The sequence below is a fragment of the Ctenocephalides felis genome, unplaced genomic scaffold (genome assembly GCF_003426905.1).
Source record: "Ctenocephalides felis isolate EL2017-DRISC unplaced genomic scaffold, ASM342690v1 CF-g0.4_SCAFFOLD_02848, whole genome shotgun sequence".
Taxonomy (NCBI): domain Eukaryota; kingdom Metazoa; phylum Arthropoda; class Insecta; order Siphonaptera; family Pulicidae; genus Ctenocephalides; species Ctenocephalides felis.
In genome coordinates this window covers 1-20,579 of record NW_020539002.1, presented here as the reverse complement: position 1 = coordinate 20,579, position 20,579 = coordinate 1, and the positions used below count along the sequence as shown (strand labels likewise).

At 32.5% G+C, this 20,579-nt stretch overlaps 1 protein-coding gene across 1 annotated transcript; it reads right to left on the bottom strand.

Annotated features, from left to right (window-relative positions):
- Positions 1–567: 567 nt before the first annotated feature.
- Positions 568–11,933, bottom strand: LOC113381375 (GATA-binding factor C-like; the record flags this gene model as incomplete). The annotated part of the gene is made up of 2 exons (XM_026620315.1): positions 568–740; positions 11,304–11,933. Coding segments are annotated over 2 exons (803 nt in total), but the record flags the coding sequence as incomplete, so codon positions are not given.
- Between the last annotated feature and the right edge of the window lie 8,646 nt (positions 11,934–20,579).

Here is a 20,579-nt window from a genome sequence, read left to right as displayed (position 1 = left end):
CAGACTTATTGCTGATTTTGAATTGACTACTGTTAAGACACTAATAGTTATGGAAACGCCAAGAACGTTGAAATATCTATATACTATATATTTCAGTGAAGTATAACTCAATTTCAAAAGTTGCAAGTTCAAATAATTATATAGTTTATATATGCATCCGTAAACACGAAAGCTCATATTTAAAATGTCAAGCATGACTCAATTTTCTAGAGACATATATTTCCACGTCATATGTTGAATGGATGGAATATTTTAAATATAGTATCACAATGCTAATTTCATTAGAATATTCATTAATATAATAATGAAATTTCTTTAGATACATTAGGTTTTACATAATATTACCGCTCGTTTCGGTAGAGTGAGTACTATATGCGGAGAGTTGTATTTTGTTGTATCTTCGTTTTTTTAATGATTATTCAAATCAGTTAAATGTAACAGTTCGGTATTTAAATATGTATAGTTTTATATTAAAAATGTGACGATTGCCTTCCAGTTGAATGAATACAATATAAAAATCAAGGTAAAAACTAAAACCCACAAAGTGATTTATTATAAAATAAATTTTTATAAAAATAAATGATATAAACTCACCAGTCTTCGTTTGGGTTTGATTAGTGGCCTATTCTGTCCATTCATCTTATAGTAAAGTCCGCAGGCATTGCAGAGGTAATGTCCTGTGCCATCTCGTCGCCAAAGAGGCGTTGAGGTTGCTCCACAATTCACGCACTCACGACCCTCTGTAAAATATTAAAAATAACTCCCATTGGTCCAATAATCACCTACTAAATTTTAAATAATATTCTAAGTCACATTTATGGGCCGACTATACTATAGACCAATGTCATGGCAAGACTATGTTGCGTAGCAGTTTTCATACAAAATGGTACTAAATACTGTCAAAAAGCTAAGTATTTGGACAACTTCACTCATATGTTATTAAACCGTATCACAAAAATCCAGTTATAATAACATTGTTTTTTGATATTTGTGCGTTTTCTAGGTTCTGTTTTCTATCTAAAACGCCTGACTGCACAGCAACCACATGACTTTTGACAAAATTTAGTACGATTTTGTGTAAAAACTGCTACATAACATTGGTCTATTTTACCTCAAAATCAACTCCTTAGTTTCAATCAATTAATCTTAATTTTTCTTTAAGAAACTTTAAATGAAATTTGATAAATTAATCATCAATCTGTTTCATGACAAATATATATGAGTATTCAAATTTGAATTATTAAAAAGAAGTATAAAATTGATTGATATTATTTTAATCTTAACTTTAATATAATAGTATTTTCAAGCACCATGCAATATCAAATTAATCTACGACATTTTAATAACCAAGCAAAGTAATAACTACATGCACTAATCATAAACGCACTGAATACAGTACATTCAGAGATCTGTTATTGAAAATAGAATAGCATTCAGCCAGCGCTACTACGTTTTAAATTTAATTGGACTCTTCCAAAATCCCACAAATTACAGAGATAATTAAATCAGTTTTCGATGCAGCAAATGCATTTTTTTCGATTTGAATCGTATTCAAAAAATGTCCTCTCGCTGCGTCCCATCGGTTAGCGATTCCACGAATTGCTCCCATACAAGAATTCTTCTTGCTGAAGAATTAATTCATCCGACTCGCTCGCACGCACTCCGCACTCCGACATCTCTTATGAAAATCATCTTACATCAAAATAATTCTAAAACATTAATTACCTAATTAATAACAGTCGTAAACATATCAAAGTTATTACAGCGTCATGCGGGTATCGCGTTGAACCGTAATGGAAAAAATTGGAAAACAAATAATAATAAACAAACACAAAAAGCATGCATTTAAACATTTTTTCTTGTATATTATGCATGAATCTAAATAAATATCGGACGCAAAGCGATGTTAATAAGTCGAGTTTTAATCGCCACCATGGTCTGGTCGAGTGTAGACCCAGTAGCCGAGGCGATGCATCGTTCCCTGTCATTAAATCGTGGACTTAATGTGTAGATGGTGAATGTTATTAATTATATGTACATTTCTACTGCTTTCTCAGCGTTTCATTTATTAAGTGGCTCCAATATGATCTAGCAACTTGCTCTGGGTAGTTGCAACTTAATTATAATAATTCTCTACTCTAAGTAGGCAACTATGTAACCATAGTTATTAGAGCTATTTCAGACCAAAAAAAATAATATTTGGTGAACGATCTTAAAAAAAGTTAAACTTATGCCTAGTATTTTTCCCCCCTAAAAATGCATATAAATTGTGATGAATAGCTTACAGTTATTAAGTGTGGACACTAATTGTGATTTCGAGAACTAGCACAGATCTCTTCCTCCGACAATATATTACCGAGTGACCAAATTCTGATTGAACTCTGTTTGAATCGAACTGTTTTCACAAACGTGTGCAAAAATTGAAGTTTAAAATATTCATTTAAAATAGTGATTCACTTCGTGAAAAAATAAAAGAAAAAACATTAATCGTTATAGATTTCGAAAACTAGCACAAATCTTTTCCTCCGACAAGATACTACCAAAAATTCTGATTGAACTCTGTATCAATTGAACTGTTTTCAGAAACGTGTGCAAAAATTAAAGTCTGTCTGTCTGTTCGGTCTTTAGTTTGAAATATTTATGCAAAAACAGTGATTAACTTTGGAACAAATTGCAAAAAATTATCTTTAATCGTTATAGATTTTGAGAACCATAACATATCTTCTCCTCCATTAAGATACTACCAAGTACCAAAAATTCTGATTAAAACCAGTTGAAATTGAACTGTGCAGAAATTGAAATATTTACCATTCAATTCAAAATATCCTTAAAAACAGTGATTGCAAAAAAGTATCTTTTACCATAGATCTCTTCCTCCGCCAAGATACCACCAAAGATCAAAAATCCAGATTGAACCCATGCGAAGGTTTTATTGTTGTCCATTTGTCAATCGTGTTTTTGTGTGTTTTTGTTCGTTGGCAGTTTTTAGAAACATTCGTATAGAGTTACACGAGCATCGATCCAGGTTCTGTATTGGAGAGAAAGAGACCTTGTGAGAAAAAGATCGGACGCGTCACCTGTTCGCCGGTACGGTAGCCCAACGTCCGCTGACAATTCCAATAAATCTACTGTTTTAATGCAACTGTTTAAATAATACGCATGATTATATTTTTCTTAGCTTTGAGACGAAGCTACGTCGGCAGGCATATGAGCGCGTTGACGTACGACCAAGGACCGGCATTATGTACGGCCGATTGCATGATAAAGAAATCAGAAATAATTATATTTTGCGTTTTCGTGCATAAGTTTTCAGTGAAAGGGAATAAAAATCAACGTAGAAAATTCGCATTTCGAGACATTGGGTACAAATCCTGATAACTGGTAAATTTCTAGCATGAGCTGGTGTGCTATTTGCCATCTTGTTGCATCAAATTACAAAAAAGGCTAACAAAAATTTTCTATTTAAATTTGTATTTAAAATTGCAACTTGTGGAAGTAACACAGGTTACTTTCACAAACAATCACAATCAATTACAACTCTTTCATCAATTACCATAATCCATTATATTTACTAAATGTCCTTACGGACAGTAGTAAATCTTTTATGTATAATAAAAAAAAATAAACTTAAGGATGTTCCAAGACTCTTTAGAATATTAAGCAAAAGTCTATATAAATCTGTTAATCTCATTTATGAATATATTAAAACAACATTGACAAAAAAACAATGTCAGATGTAAGAATAGACAACTGGATGTGCCTATTTGCTTGTGTTATAAAAGCTACACGTACAAGTGGCTAAAATGTGTTAATTATCGTAAATATATTTTACGGAAAAAACGTTTTTGTGCTAATCGTTATAATGATTATGAGTACTTATAGCCTCTCTTTTTGAAAAAAAAAATTCCAGTCTCAACTTTTACCCAAAATAAAATTATTACTAACGATTGGATGTACATATGAGTAGAACAACTTGCTAATATAAGTTGATTGATTTTGCTAATATAAGTTGAAATTTAATATAAAAAAATATCTTGTCTCAATAGTTAGTACATTTTAATTTTTTTTTAATCCACGTCTCAACTTATAAACTTTCATGTTAAACCAAATTTTTGCCAACATATTCTGTTTATCAATGTATTTTATAAATTTTTACAACAAGATTGAATGCAGTATAAGAAGTATAACTGGCTAATATGAGTTAATTTTTGTAAATATATTTTGCTGAAGAGAAGTCTTGTTTAATAGTGAATTTTGTAAATAGAGTCCGCATTTATATGAAATAAAATTGATTTCATCTTATGAACTTTTATGCTGACTAAATATTTGCAAAATCATATCCCTATTTATCGACATATTATTAATTTTTAATAAAATTTGGTAAATGATAATCTTGCTGAAATAGTCTTGTCCTAATAGTCAGTATGATCTTATAATTATAGTCATTTTTTTGAAAAAAAAAAGTGTCAACTTATTAATTTTTACGCAAAACAAAATTTTTGGTAACACATTTTACTCATTAACCTATTTTAAATTTTTGATAAAGTTGTATCTTTTGATAAAGTTTTTGATTTTCCGGTTTACAGAATTACTGGTAAAATTAGTATTACGTGATCTTTAAAAAGCTTTTCTTTAAAAATGCATATTATATTTAAAAAAAAGTTTCATATATGCACAGGTAGGTTGCAAACTAATAACAAAAAAACGTGGGCTAGCACAAACTAGTCGCGCGTTAGATTCTAACCACTCGTTAGAATCTAACGGTCAGCTCGATAACAAGATGTTTTAGATATCAAATATAATTTCGAGAAAAATCGCCTCTCGCAGGCATTGCTGCAACACTATTAGATACACATATTCAGCATATATAGTTCACACATATAAAAGAAAAGTGGTTGACCAATGGGTTGCCCCTCGAAAAAATACTTCATCGGGATAAACAATAGTAAACCTTAGCTTATAGAACATGTAGTTGTGATTGCTGTTAGAAAAAAAAATTTGAAAAAAAAACATATCCACAGGTATATAAAAAAAATTAGCAAATTTGAATATTTTTTATACAATTGTTATAAATATGTAGGTAAATAACTCCTATTATAAAAATTTTAATTTTTTATCCAGAATGTACTCAAAGAATACGATTTGATGTGATTACCAAACGAACTCTTACCAAAAAAATAATCGATCAATTCCTATAGCAATGCAATGCTGGTCGTCGCTTATAACGCGCGTATGACCGGGCACCTTTTTTTCACCTCGCAGCGAAAAAAGCGAAGTCATTCACGTCTACACTACATACGGTATAATTACCAATTTCATTTAGAGTGTACGGTACACATGTTGAATAATAAATACATACTCACTAAACTGACAAGAAGAAAACTTTGTAATGGTCACAATTTCTTTCACTACCTAACCTAACCAGACACAACCTAAATGCTAGATAATTCTAATACAATTTTTGGTTTCTGAACACTGCATTCCACTAAATCATGCAAAAATAATTTAATAACAACACCTCACCTGAATCATGTATAGGTACAATACAATCTATTTCTACTACTACTCATTGTTTTTCATGCAAAAGTGCGTAATTTGTTATTGAAGGAAAGGGTTAGGATTATTGGTTTATTATCTATAAGGAATTGTTTGAGAATATCAGTCACCCCAAAACATTTTGTACATTAAATGTTTGTTTTATATGAGACGTTTGAACAGTTCATTTAGTTTAATTTGATTGACAAAGCATGAAGAACATGATCTCAGGAGCGTTGAGCATATAAAACGATTTCACGCGTAATGGGCGAAGACATCCCTGTCACATTTTTTTATAGAGCAGCATAATCTCTAAACAAAGTGAATTCGAAAAACAAGAATTTAAAAATAACCCAAATTTCACGTGTCAATTAAAGTGAAAAATATCAGAAAGATTGGTGTTTAAGACATAGTATTTAAGTCCATTGCAAAAATGATACAATCAAAACACAAAATTATGATTGATATCATAATAGCCATAACAAGCTGTTTCCAAATGTATATATTCTGAAAATGTATTGTACCGAAATAAAGCATCACAGTAATTTTAGTATCATTACGATATTGGAACAGACGTGTCGTTCTGCCTTCGGATGATTATCCTATTTATACATACAACAGATCAAGATTAAGGTAATCTGATACAATGAGCCGCGGGTACGATCGATATCATCTGATTGTAATGAAAATAATACTACCGTCAAATTTGACCGCACGACACAAATGCCTAACTATAGACTTCTTTGCTTATGAATGAATTCATTACACATAAACATGTCTACGATAATCAATGTTTAACGGAATCCTAGCGTAATGGAGATTCTTTTTATGAAAATATTATAACGGTCTGCCGAATATATTAGTAGCACAGCTAAATATTTTGTCTAACGACTCTTTTGTTTATGGCGAAACTGGATAATCAAATTATGAACATTTGATATGCAGATATGGCCATCAATTATGATTTATATGCGCAATAAATATTGACAGACTAAAACAAGTTATGAAAAAATCGTGAATTGCTCATAAGTTATTATACTATAGCTAAACAACTATTAAACTAGGTGTAAGTGGCATCATGCCATAAGAAAAATTGCATGTACTTCCTGTCATATGTAAATAATCGACTTAATCAATAAGAAACTGTCTACGGCGATCTAAAAATGTTGACTACAAAGAATTGTGATCAAAATACCGCAACAGATTAGAGATGCACCCAAATTAATCTTTAAGACATCTTTCGCCCCCAACAAAACTCAAAATTAAGGAGAAAATGGCATATAGATAATATATAAATCCAATCATTGAAGGTATATATTTTAAGTAGCATATTGTAAGATAAAACAGTGAATTCTATCTTATTTCAACATTCACTTAGTTCTCAACTTTTAGAAATACTGTAATTTCTGATTGCTAGATAAATATGTTACAAAAAAACAATATATTAATTCCTGAATCATTTATATTTTGTGAAGAATTATAATGTGAGAAATTTGCAGATGATTCAGATGATGCAGATGAAAATATTAGTTATTTTCGACAAATGGTTTAAACATTACACGGAGTATATTCAAAAACCGGGGGTGATTAATCTAAACTTCAAATAATTTTTAAAATTGAATCATTTGTCGCAGGCCTCTAATATTTCAGTATGATCATTAAGGCCAGGAACCCTATCGTCATACAAAGTTTCATTAAAATAAACAAATTGAATAATCAATTATGAAGAAACGACCCGACAAATCTTTACCAAAACATAGTTAGCACGATTTTTTAATGATATTTTTCGAATAGTATTTTAGTTAAAGAGTTGGTAATAAAGTTTTCAAAATTGGTTCACATTTTTTTTACAAAAATTACAAAAAAAAATTGTACTAAAGAAAGGGCTTGGTCGATCGTCTAAAAAAATAGCCAGGTGAGTGCTTATTGAGTTTTATAGAATGGTTTTTAAGTTTTTGAAATCGGTTGAACAGTTTTTGAGATAATATCGACAAAAGTTCAAAAATCGCCTGATTCTTTCTAATTTGAGAGAAAGTTAGGAAAATGGATTTTATCGCAAAAACAAACTTTTCCTTCGGAAAGTTTGTAAGTAACCGACAGATAAGCTGATTCAACAATATTTTTTATGATTCATAAAACCTTTGTAAAACATGATGAAGTCTTCAGATTCAATTACATTTTACAAAATCAACAAACGCTTATGAATTATTCTCGATGAATAATCATAATACGTAGGAGCGTGTATAATTATTAGTATGTGCGGCGTTTAAACTAACTTACTATCGGTGGTAACAACTTCGCAGATTTACGCTCAGGTTAATGAGATAACTATCCATTGAGATCTTTCCACAAGATACCTGAAGTATAAGTGATATAGATTGTTGATAGTGTCGTTGGGTACAATAACTCGTCGATGTAAGAACTATCCGAGAAGCAAATTGGTAATAGAAATTGGCCAGAATTATTTACATGCAATAAAAAATCACAAGGAGAATCTTAGGTTTACTCTTCTGGGATTTTGATGAAACTTCGCATCGTGATAGAGTTGATAGTCAAACTGAACACTTTAAAATATTATTGACTTACGAGAAGTGGGTTAATTATAAAAATTAATTAAAGTTTTGAAAAATAGACTACGCGCAATACGTACGCCTACAGTTGATGAAAACTACAGATACATTCAAAATGCCTAACCAAAATTGTACCTGTATATATTATACAAATTAATTAATTAATTGAATTAATCTCAGATGAGAGATGTGCCATACAGTGTGTGTTGTGTAAATTCAAAGCCACTATGAAAAAAATGAAACAATCAGTTTCTCAATAAAAGGTACATTGTCCAATGTCACATACTGTGCGTTAATTGTCTCTTTACCCTTTACTGGCGCTTAAGAGAATCGACTTTCGTTCCGAGCTCAGGTAGCGCCGGTTTATAGCGAACCCCGCTGTGAATCCTCACAGGAAAGAAACCAAAAACAACAAAAAGTCCTTTGCTCAAGAGTGAGGTATACCAAAATTATGATACCAAAAGCTTCCAACATTACGAGGCATTCGTCAAAAAGTAAGTACACACGACGGGTGACCGTTTATATTGGGAGGTTGACATACGAAAATGAACATTTCGCCCATTGTCTACGTCTACAACATCCCCTTCAAAACGCGGAAATTTATTGGCAAAACCTGACGAGAGATAAAAAACGATCCTCTAGTCTCGACACTATGTCACCGATATTTTATATCTGTGGGACTCACTCCGAGAAGAAGGACGATTTCGAATAATTTATGTCCGGACAGAAGGTTGAACTGTTAGACGTCTCCAATTTTTTCTACAAGAACTCTTGTTTACCTGCATATCGATGCACCTATATGTTTACATATTTTGTACACAAAAACAAACGCATATTATACATGAAAGTGGATATATATATATATATATATATATATATATATATATATATATTAAATACAGATTTTGCGGTACTTCGGGGTGCTGTATTATCTTTGCAGATTTTTTAAAATTTATGTTGATTTTTATATCAGTTAAACATTTTTTGACAGTTTCTTTGAAACAGAGAAATACCGAAAACGTACCATCGTGCCCATTTGCGTCTTGCACGCAAAGACGACAAAAATGTGTACGGATCTTTCGTTGATATTTTTTGTTTTTGTGAGCGGATCGGGATGACAACTTTGAAGACATAAAAATGTGTCTGAATTATTACCGACCGATGAAAACCAAATAAATTACAGCGTGTGTTTTGTATTTCACTAAATGCGAAGACCTGAGACCACATATATTTGTCTTGAAAAATATTGGGCGTCATACCTTATTCCGTTCGGTATTTGCGATGCGGTCGACCCGCTAGAGAAACTTTCCTTTTGTTTTTTGTCTATCACGGATATTCATATGTAAATTTGTGAATTATTTCTCATGGTTTAGATACAATTAGAGAATAATTTATGTGTACTATGTAATGTAACATTTTTATGAACTACGAACATGTGGTCTGTAAAATAATCCCAAACGGAAAACGAAACAAAAGAACTGGTGCAAATCGAGTAGTGAACCTCATATCCTGATAACTAATGAAAATCTGCGCGACGAGCGTTGTTTTATTAAATTATGAAATATTACGTGACGGCAACCTTAACGTGTAATTGTTGGGCGGTCCTTTGCACATATATATTATGTGCACACAGATGCATACAATGCACAAACCGTCGGGATATTATGCAACCGCGAGAAGAACGCAATTTCTTTGTTGACGATGACGGATCACGATGGGACTTATGCGCCATACTACGATTGTCGTTGTCATAGATTTTAATGACAACTAGAACTCTTCGACCGTCACACACAGCGCTCTAGATATGAAAATTTCAGATAAAATGTGTGACGTGAAAAGCTTCAACGTGTGAAAAGTCCATAAACGTTACATCAATATTTGCTGGTCTACATAAAATATTATTAAACCCAACTATTAAGTTCATTCTAAAAAAATCTTGACTAACAGTAATTTTTAGATATAAAATTTTAAAAATAATTTTTAGCAAAGGTTATTTTTTTAAGTAATAAGAATCGACGCCGTCGTTAGTGGGAGTCGTATGTGGACTGAAGGTTGTGATCAGCGAGGCGTGACTAGTTTCTGCGGCAGAATAAGAGACAATGAGAATGCCCTCCTCATGCATAATGCATCCTCGGAGTCGCGCTTCCTCAGGGTAACCGGCAACACAAGACATTCTGGTACTGTTGAACACTTTTCGAAGCAAGCTAGGGATGGACGCGATTACCTGCACTTTAACGGTCAGTTGATTAAAAGAGAGTGATTGATATAGAAAGATGATAGAAAATCTATGTAATAATCTTTTTAAAATAGTGTGGATTACAAAAAACTATTTTAAGTATGAAATTTTTAGAAAACATGATCGTAAATTTTCATGCTAATTGTAAACAAAAATCACAAATCTTGTAGAGAAAATTTTTGAGTGAGAGTAACCTTGTAATCAAAATGACCTTTTTTGCAACGTGTGTCTCTTTATTATGTAGTGATTGGCCATCCTTAGTACGCATTGCCAACCGTGCGTAGCGCAAACGAGTATGTGTTGGCATGTCGTTACTGGTACTCGTAGTACAGACAGCCAACTGGTGGATTAGAAGGTATGCAGAGGAGATGATCAGTGCCAAACGAGTGCCGGCGACATTAAAGAAGGGCATGGTGATTGCGATTGTGTGGTGGTGCCATAATGTGCTCGGGTGTAGGTCGGTGTGTGCGTATTTACGAGACAACATGGAAACACGGCACGAAGTGTCATCAACTTCGTCAGAAAGCACGACGACACATTGTTCGAAACTTCAAATCATAAGTTTACAAAAAAAAAAATAAAAGAAAGGTTAAGGGTAAAATAATTCGAAATTGACCGCTTAGAAAATATTTTTAAAGGGTTAAAAATAAAATAATAATTCGGAAATTTAAAACTTAGAGGTGTAAAACAATAAAAACAGATAGGAAAAATTGTCTGAGCTCAACGACTTATTTTATTAATTTTAAAAATAACTGTTTTTTAGTTGTTGCTTGGAAAACCAGCGGTCATTCCGAAAAAATGAAACTAACATAATATTAAAATAAGTGAATTAATACAAAACGCAAAATCGTCCCATAAAGTAAAAGCAAACAAAATATAAAAAATAAACGCAAATACCAAAATAAAGTCAAAACTAAAATACAATTCAAAATAATAAATAAAATCATAAACAACGTCCTTACCGGCGCTAGTTCTCGCCTTATTTCTGGGCTTGATGGATACAGGGGAGCTGGACTGAGGCGCACGCACCGTCGTCGAGTGAGGATAGAGCCCTAACGGACCGGGATAGGAATCTCCTGGGAAACCAGGATACGCGCTACTACTACTGGCATTGACGGCACTGGGATGATGGTACCCCGTGCCTGTGCCTGCGTGCGTTGACTGTTCCATGCTCCGGTCATGATGATAGACAGACGTTGAGTCCGTGGTTGATGCTATGCTTGTTGACAGACCTTCCCTCTGCTTCTGTCCGCCTCCGTTGCTGCTGCCGCCACCTCCTCCGTTCATCGCGGACGGTTTCACATCTAGACCAACGCAGGCCTGCTCGTTCTGCTGCATGAAGGCATTCACGACCGCTTGGTAGTCCCCCGCGGCTGCATTGTTGAGCGCCGCGTTTGCGGCAACGGAATCCGGCGTCGAATCCTTGGGCGGCGTCGGAGGGAACGAGAAAAGAGGCGCTTGCGTCGGTTTCTCGGGTTCAAAGGGGGCACCCCAACCGCTGCCCGGCAGCGCTTTCGCGGATTCGGACAGCCACGGGTGTAACGGCGGGTGAAATTGCGGGCGACACACTTGACCGGAACTCATCCGCGCACCTGTTAGGAAAACGAATTAAAACTGATTAATAAATAATACATAAAATATAAACATATACATAACACAATAAAAGCAAAACACTGCGCTGTATCTAGTTAACAATATTCTAAAAATGTACTATAGTAAGAATAAAACAAGTAATTTCGTCTATAGCTGCCTAAACTGAATGTACGCAAAATGATTACATAGAATTTACTTTTTGACGCCGATGTTAACGTTTATGACAGAAAATATTATAAGATTGTAAGCTAAACAAGTTGTGCAAGTTAATTTTCCAATAAATGCATTTGTTATAATTTTTGAGATGCGCTCTAACCCTAACAGCGTTCGCATTTAAGGCATAAGCACAAAGCCGCGGGGTGGCCACGTATTATAAGAGAGCCGTATTACCACAATATATCTCTCCCGCGCCTCGCCAACTTGGTAATTTCATTGCGTAATAGTCATGCATTAAACAAATTGTTATTGCGAAAGATTATATGCACGCGGGTTTCGGCTACGGTGCGCTATGGGCCCGAAGGCGCCTCGTTCGGGCCGCATTGGGGGACAAACAAAGATGATATATTCGAAGATTTCGTGACAATACATTTATAGGAACTATCATTGTAAGTGACATCCAAATTAAAATACATTAAAAAATATATAGCTAATATAAATTTAAAATATATAAATCAGTTATATATTACTATTAATTCATCCGTTGTTTACTGAGTCGACTGAGCGAATGAGTGATTCGCAAGTTTTAACGTTTGTCTGAGACGCTCTCAACGGAATTTCTAAAAAATGCACATATTCAAGACCGGCTGATTGAAGAAATTGAAGAGTCGATCGCGTTTAGCGAGCAGGTCATCACTCATCGCTCGCATGCGGATGAGAGCAATACACCTGCTCGAACACGCGCACCTTGCCATCACGACGTCGTAACCTTGCCCCATGCCAAACAGCTGGGCATGATCACTTGTTGTCGGATTCGCGCCCCGAACGATTCCAAATTACCACCTAACATAACCGAAATCTATATACGCGGATTAAAAGTTGCAAGAAGAAATGAACTTCTTGTTGCAAAGTACCTGGACACCTAAAGAAATGTTTGTAAGAATCTTAGCATCATCAATTTTAATTTTATTGTTCATTTATTGCAAGTGTAGAACGTTTTACATATTCATTCTATAAATTAAAAATTAATATTTTATTAAGATTTTTAAAAGACACTGCTTATAACCCACAAAATACTCAAGTAAGTACTTATGCGACACAGGTCAGTAACTTTTTACGGGATGTTATAGCGGAAACGACTTACCATAGGATCCGTTACGTTCTGATTCTTTATTAGATTTAGAAAAAATTACACTCTATTATTTTGGTAATGAGTCATTATTTAGTGACCATGTAAAAAATCGCACTTGTAAAAATAACCTCTAATAAAAGAGAGTGCTCCGCTTATGACTGCATACAGTCAGCTTAACGCTTCGATGCAGGCTAAAGTATACGATTACAAACACTTAAGAAAATTTCGGACATGTGTATGAATTGGTTAGTTTCTAGAATTCTCACAACGACTGCTGAGTATATAATTTGATCATCAGTTAATAATATGATGTTTAGGCCAGCTGAGAAATAAGCTCCCGTGCACCGGTAGTTCCGACACACCTCTTTACATGCCTCATCTTAGTTCTTTTGTTACGAAAACTTAATAATAATTAAGGGTGCGCACAGGTTTTTATTGTAGTGAATGTCTTATAAAATTAACGGAATGATCAGCCATATTATCAAAAGTAAGGAAACGTATAAAGTGATAAAAACACATGTTTTCAATTGAATATATCTAAATAACCGTAACAGATATGCGAATGATTGAAAATTGCTATTTACCCCCACAGCGCGTAATAGAAGCTCTAATGAATATTGATTTGGCTCATAATAAAGGTGAAAGTTAAACAGCATGCGATTACATTTATGTATGAACACATAAGTAACAATTCGATGTTAAATATTGCTCGAGGACACAACTTTGAGATTTATGTGATACATTCCAGTATTGCAACTGCGTGTAATAATATCTCGGAGCCACACGCTCGTAATTCAGATTGTGAAGTAATTGTAAGTCGGTGTTCCAGTTCGGAAGGAATACAACACAACAAAAAAGCGCCACATCAGAGTCTAATTTGAATGTTACATCAATCTTAAAGAGACCTATGCTAGAGCTGTTTCACAATCTAGTACATAAATCAATAACAATACGGGCGAAGCTCAATAACTTTCTCGAACACTCAGTCGACTGTTATTAATGAAATTGATTTTAAAATTATTGAAACAACCAACATATTTTCAAAAAAACATTGCGTTTCAATTAACAACTTAAATACAAAAACTTGCGCATTGTAAAACATTTTTCAAAAGCGGTTGGAAATATTATTGAATTTTGGTATATTCAAAATAATATAAAAATTTTCTTTACGATGAACCTGTTCTCCCTTGCCATCGGTAGCATAGCTTCTTGAAGACCCAGCGAGGGGCCTTTTTACGTTTTGGGGCATTCACTTTTTATTGCCTTACCTCACAGAATGCATCTGCTTTTCGATAATGCATGCATACTATGTTTTTATTAATGCTATATGTATATTTATAATATATATAAATATATACACATGTTCTACAGTTGGTAATATATAGTTATTATAGATTTTGCATATTAAATTATATTTTAGGATGTCAAGGTGTATATTATTAGATTTTAAAATACTTTGATATACTAAGTTTGGAATAATTTAAATAAAACTAAACAAGCATGTTGGTTAGGAACAATATTTAACAAAAAAAAAATATTGAGTTATGTTAAATTCAGCCTCAGCAATGGTCAACCTGATCATGATCAATTAAAATTGATGTGGATTAATTAAAATCGTAGTCAATTACCAGCAAATGCAACATCTACTATATAGGTTGCAGATACAAAAACACCTACTAGATGAAATGTAGTTTTTGTATTTTTAATTACATGAATTACTGAAATATGCTAATGCGATCAAGAAGCATTTCATCGTTAGTTCGATTCATCAGTCCTACGTTGAAATTCTTTGGAGGCGAATGTAAAATTATTTACAAATTAATATATCCTTTAAGTAAAATTATCGAATATATGCTGAAAGTAAATACACAAACTTTAAATACAATATTCGTCATCAAACTCTTCTCAATAAAGTCCAATCAATCACCAGTCAAGTCTAAATTTTATGCCTAAAGTTGAATTTGTATTGATTCACGCAAGTAAAATAATGTGAAAATAATATCTATTTTTTATAAAGATTAGATTAATATTGTAGAATATTTATTAATTAACCTATTTTGCCACGTAGTACATATGCAACATATACGTACATACACATACGTAACAACAAAGTGAATCTTCCAACGTACAAGTGACTGGAAGTAACGAGTATGCTAATCGTGTAAGATGTCGAATAAAAGCAGACACTGGTGAATAATGTTACTCAAAATAATAATATAAAATATACAAAATAATAAATCTGATTTTACCAATTTCGATACCAATATAACAAACGCTTAGTCTTATATGGATAAAAGAAAGGGGTAAAAAAATTGATATAGGATTATATGGATAAAAAAAAGAATTTAAGCAAGTACTAATATACTAAATATATTGAGGTAAAAAGTTGTTTTAATCAAAATTTTGCAAATTCATAATATACAATGCAATAGATAACTCGTATAAGCTGATCAATTATTATTTTGAGTAAAATTTTTATAAGCTTTCTTTTTATTCGTGCAGCATTATCGCAATACCCATATATAGTACTGGAGATGGTCAGTAGCCAGTCAGTCTGGCAGGCAAGATCCATAAGATTTTCGAATCTTCAAAATAAATCATTCACAAACTAAGTCATAAATTATAACAACGCGTGCTTTCAGAGAGATATGGATTTATTACGTAGTCGCTATGTTATTTTTTGTTTGTATACGATTATTTTATAGCGTTTTATACAAAGGTAGTATCGATAGATCTGTGTTTCGTATTCGTAAATTATACTATTAATCGGCAACCGCTTGATTTATGCCGTAATCGATGATATAAATTTTATTCGTTGCGTAATTGAGATGTAAATCACGATAGGTGTTAATAATAAGATAGGTGTTATGCAGATTAGGCGCAGGGGGCACATATTCTTAAAAATAATTATTATCTAAAATATTCTTGATTTCTTGAATATTCTAGTCTATAATTTTAAGAAATTTCTTATAGACTTTTTTCGGTATAAACTACGCTAATCCTCAAAGTACGACTTTATAACTATTATTAGAAAATTCGAGAATATCAAAAAAGGTGTTAAAAATATATTATTTTTAGACAATCGCTATTTTATGACGAAACATTGTTTTTCACTTGTCCGTAGTTCATACACCGTAGTTCATATTTTTTTCTTGAGATTATTACTTATAAACATTGACATTTCTTAATTACAGCTAATTGAATTATAGATGACATGAATATTCAATTACAAACATTTCGACATATATTAATGATATGAAAGTTCGACAATTTAAAATTGTAAGATATGATTTTTTTACCATATCATTACAATTGGTTCGCCGATTTCACATTAAGATATGGTGCACAACAACAGAATTAATGTACAAATCAAAACCTTTTTCGGCATTGAATCATTTTATTGCACATATACGTACGGTTTTATTGTTCTGTTTTTAGTAATAATATTATATGGAGCATGAAGTGATTTATATCTTGAGTTAATCATGAATATTTCTACACATCAGTGTGTATTTAGTGTTATTATAGTGTAACAGTAACTACCATAGTGATCACCAGTAAGGTCTTATTTTGGGAATTTCCACGAATTAATCAGTTCGTATCTTCGAAAATTCGTTTCGGATAACGATCTCTCCGTATACGATACGCGCATGTGCGTCAAAGGAGGAATCGCACTTCGTTCTCATAATATATGCAGCGTTATTACATGAAAAAACCCTAAAGTGCTCTCGATTCGAAGAAAACATATCGATCAATTGTCAATTCGGAGGTTTATCGGCGTCATTATCACATTAATATGCGATAAAATATATTTTTGGACAAAAACGTTTCAACAGATTACTTTCTTTGAGCGAGGTAAAATATATGGTAACGCTAATTTATCATCAATTCTCGCAGATAAGAAATCTAATAAATTGCTTTGAACAGATTGATCAATTTGGTAATAAATTATTATTATACGCCGACGCATGCACTCTACATTAATGCTACATAAATTAAAGTAATTTTTTTTATGAAAGCAAAAAAAGGTCGCCACTGTCCTATAATAAGTACTTATAGATTTGTTTCAAATATATAAATTTTTGTTTGCAAAATATATTCAACAACCATAAATATTTTTGCAAATTTTAACTATTCACACATAAAAATAAATATAAAAAAATTACACGTTTACAGGATTTGAACCCGATCATTTTTAACTCTCTTATCTATGAATCCAAGCGCAAAAAGTAGTAACAAGCGCCTAAGCTGATACTTTTCAAAACTTTAGTTAATTGTTATAATTAAACCACTTCTTATAGACACATAATATTTTGAACTGTTCTATTTGACTATCTTTATCTTTTTTGATTTGACTAACTTTATCACCATGTAAAGTTTCATCAAAATCCCAGAAGAGTAAACTTGAGGTTCTCCTTGTGAGTTAAATCATTTAGAATTCTAATTTGTTATTGTGATTTTTTGTTTTCTAGTAGAATCTTTTTTAATTTTTAAATACATTAAGGGTTAATTGCAAGTTGTAAATATTAAAAGTTTTAATAAAAACAAATAATTCAGTGTAAATATATTCTTAACCGGATACGGTTACAATTGGGATGTTGGTAGTTATAAATAAGATCAAAATCATCGCATGTCTTCATCCGCGTATCTCTCCGATTTCAACGCTTCATTCCTGTCATATCGTTTTTCAATTTGTCCGAATATAAATATAAATATAAATATATGCAAAATACGTCGTGCAAAAAATCTGAACTTTCTTCCCAATAAATCTCGCGATGTAAGTGAGTAGCAAACTCGGTGACCGCTCGTACTGAGCCGCGTTTGTATCTGTGTCAACACGGTTATATTGTCCTACACTATACTGACCGAATAAAAAAGCATTTCATTATTTATTTCGCCGAGACCACTGCCGACATTCTTCTCTTACGACTCGGGGACATTCGAAAAAAAGATTATGTTTCAAAAATGCGTGTTCTTAGGATTTGAATGTTGCATCATCTGATTTATTTATTTACATTATAACTGATCCCAAATGTAGAAACATCATTAGTGCAAACAAAATACGAACAACAAAAGTTCTAAATAATATATATATATATATATATATATATATACTGTATTTTTTCTAGTGTCTTGGTAAGTTTGAGTTAGCAAATAAATTTATGAATTCAGAATTCAATCCATTATTTATAAAATATTTATTAAAAAGGATTGGTTGGTTATAACAAACAATAAAAATGCACTTGGAATAATAAATAAAATTCAAAAGCCAAGATCAATCACATTATCGAACTAGTTGCGAGTAAAATGTACAGTAAAAACGTAAAAGTATAGATTTTAGGTTTTGATTTAATTCTGATTAAATGCGCCAACTTTTGATGGAACTTGCCAACACACTTTACTTTAGTATACATTTTTAAAGAAGAGCCTCTCAATGTTAACCACATAGTCTATAATTTTGTCAAAGCTCTAGGTTCCACTTAAAAGCTCCAAACAAGATCAGATTATTTTTTAAGGCCAATACTGTTATCCAGTTTCGGCTTGACATCAAGGTCTGCGACACCCTGCATATATGTATGTATAATTTGACACTCATTCGCCATCAATTAATTAAATGTTCTTTTAATTCGCATAGTCCAATCTTATATACAAATACAATACGTTCTAAAAATTTCAAAATATATTATGTGTACATGTCATTTCCGAATACTCAAACATAATTTTACATTGTAACTCATGAATCGCAACATCGGTCAGTTTTTTTTTTGTTCTATCAACGTGATGCGAATTTGATGAATCTGGCATTGTGTGGATGTGTATAGCATCGGTCGGTGGTGTCGAAGTTGAATGTTAATTTTCGCAATGACAATGTTAAGAAGTATCGTGGGTGGCTCTCGGCAGTCATCGTACCGGACAGGACAGGCGGCGGAGGATTGAGGGGCTCAGAACGGGAGGCCCTCCCTGCAAGCGGACTTCGCGTGGTATGCACCGAGTGGCGTTAATGTTCTCGAATACGACGACTGTCGGCGCGGTTTTTGACCATTTAACCAGAAAACCACGATGTCTGCGATCTTAATTATGTAATGCCAGCAGAGGCATTGTGTCTGTGTCTGCGCTCGTGCCGTACGTTTTACTTGATATCATTGGAGAGGCGCGAGATGAGAATTCATACGCGCGAAATGAAAATTGTCTCGTGATGATAAGGGATAAAGTATAGATTCAATTATTTAACATATGACCTATTCCATTAAAAAACATAAGCAAATTTTAGTAGTAGGGGCAAATTATGGGTAAATATGTACTTTATGTTAAGTAGTTATAGAATTTATTAAAACTCTCTTCGATAATTCAGGTTGTTGGGTTATAATTTAACCCTTGTAGCTGCGGACTGATTAAACACTGATTTGTGTATATTATGTATTTGTTGCAGTTCTAATTACAATCACTGATTTGTTACTAAGTTATAATGAAAGAAGAAATATTTATTTTATTGGTTATTTACATGTTGTTAAGCGGACTTTACTTTTTGAAGTGAACAACTAGTTCAATTAAAACACCTCGCTACCCCCTCTACCAGGGGTAGCAACCATTCCGTGTAAAGCTTAATGCCCTGAAGTTTGCCACCTTCATGGCCAATATAATAAAACGAAAAGACGTCCGAACACTATAATTTGGTTAATTTATAGTTAAATGCTAATTTGCAAATTTGTCCACGTGGAAATACTGAAATACTGTTCATAAATACGATGTATTAGTCATAAAATCAAATCATACAAATAAAAGTGGCACGACCGTCTATATTGATAAGAGATAAAGTATAGATTCATTTTTTTTTAAATATCCGCGGCTATTCTATTATAGAACATTAGCAAATTTTTGATAGTAGGGGAGACTAGATACGATTGTTCCACTTTTTTAATCAGCCATAATTTTGTCAATTTACCAAGTAGCTAGGAAAAAAGTAAGTTAAATAATAATACTGAAATACTGCCCTTAAATACAATGTATTAGTCATAAAATCAAATCATTCAAAAAAAAGAAAATTTAGTAATTCAACAAATATTTTATTATTCGTCATACCAACTCTCAATCTAATAAAACATAATCGTGAATTATGACTACAGTATACGACGCTGGTGACCAAATGAATTCTTAATTTCAAACAAAAAAATAAAAGACAGTCACTTGTCTGTCAAATGATTGTGCCAATGTATGTGTAAATCGCATGAAGATTGGGATAGGTCGCAATTTGACCGAATTAATAATTAGTCCAAGTTTAGATTTTGAAAGAACACAATAAATGAATAAATTAAAACAATAAACAATGAAATATAAATACATTCAGGCAATTACAAAA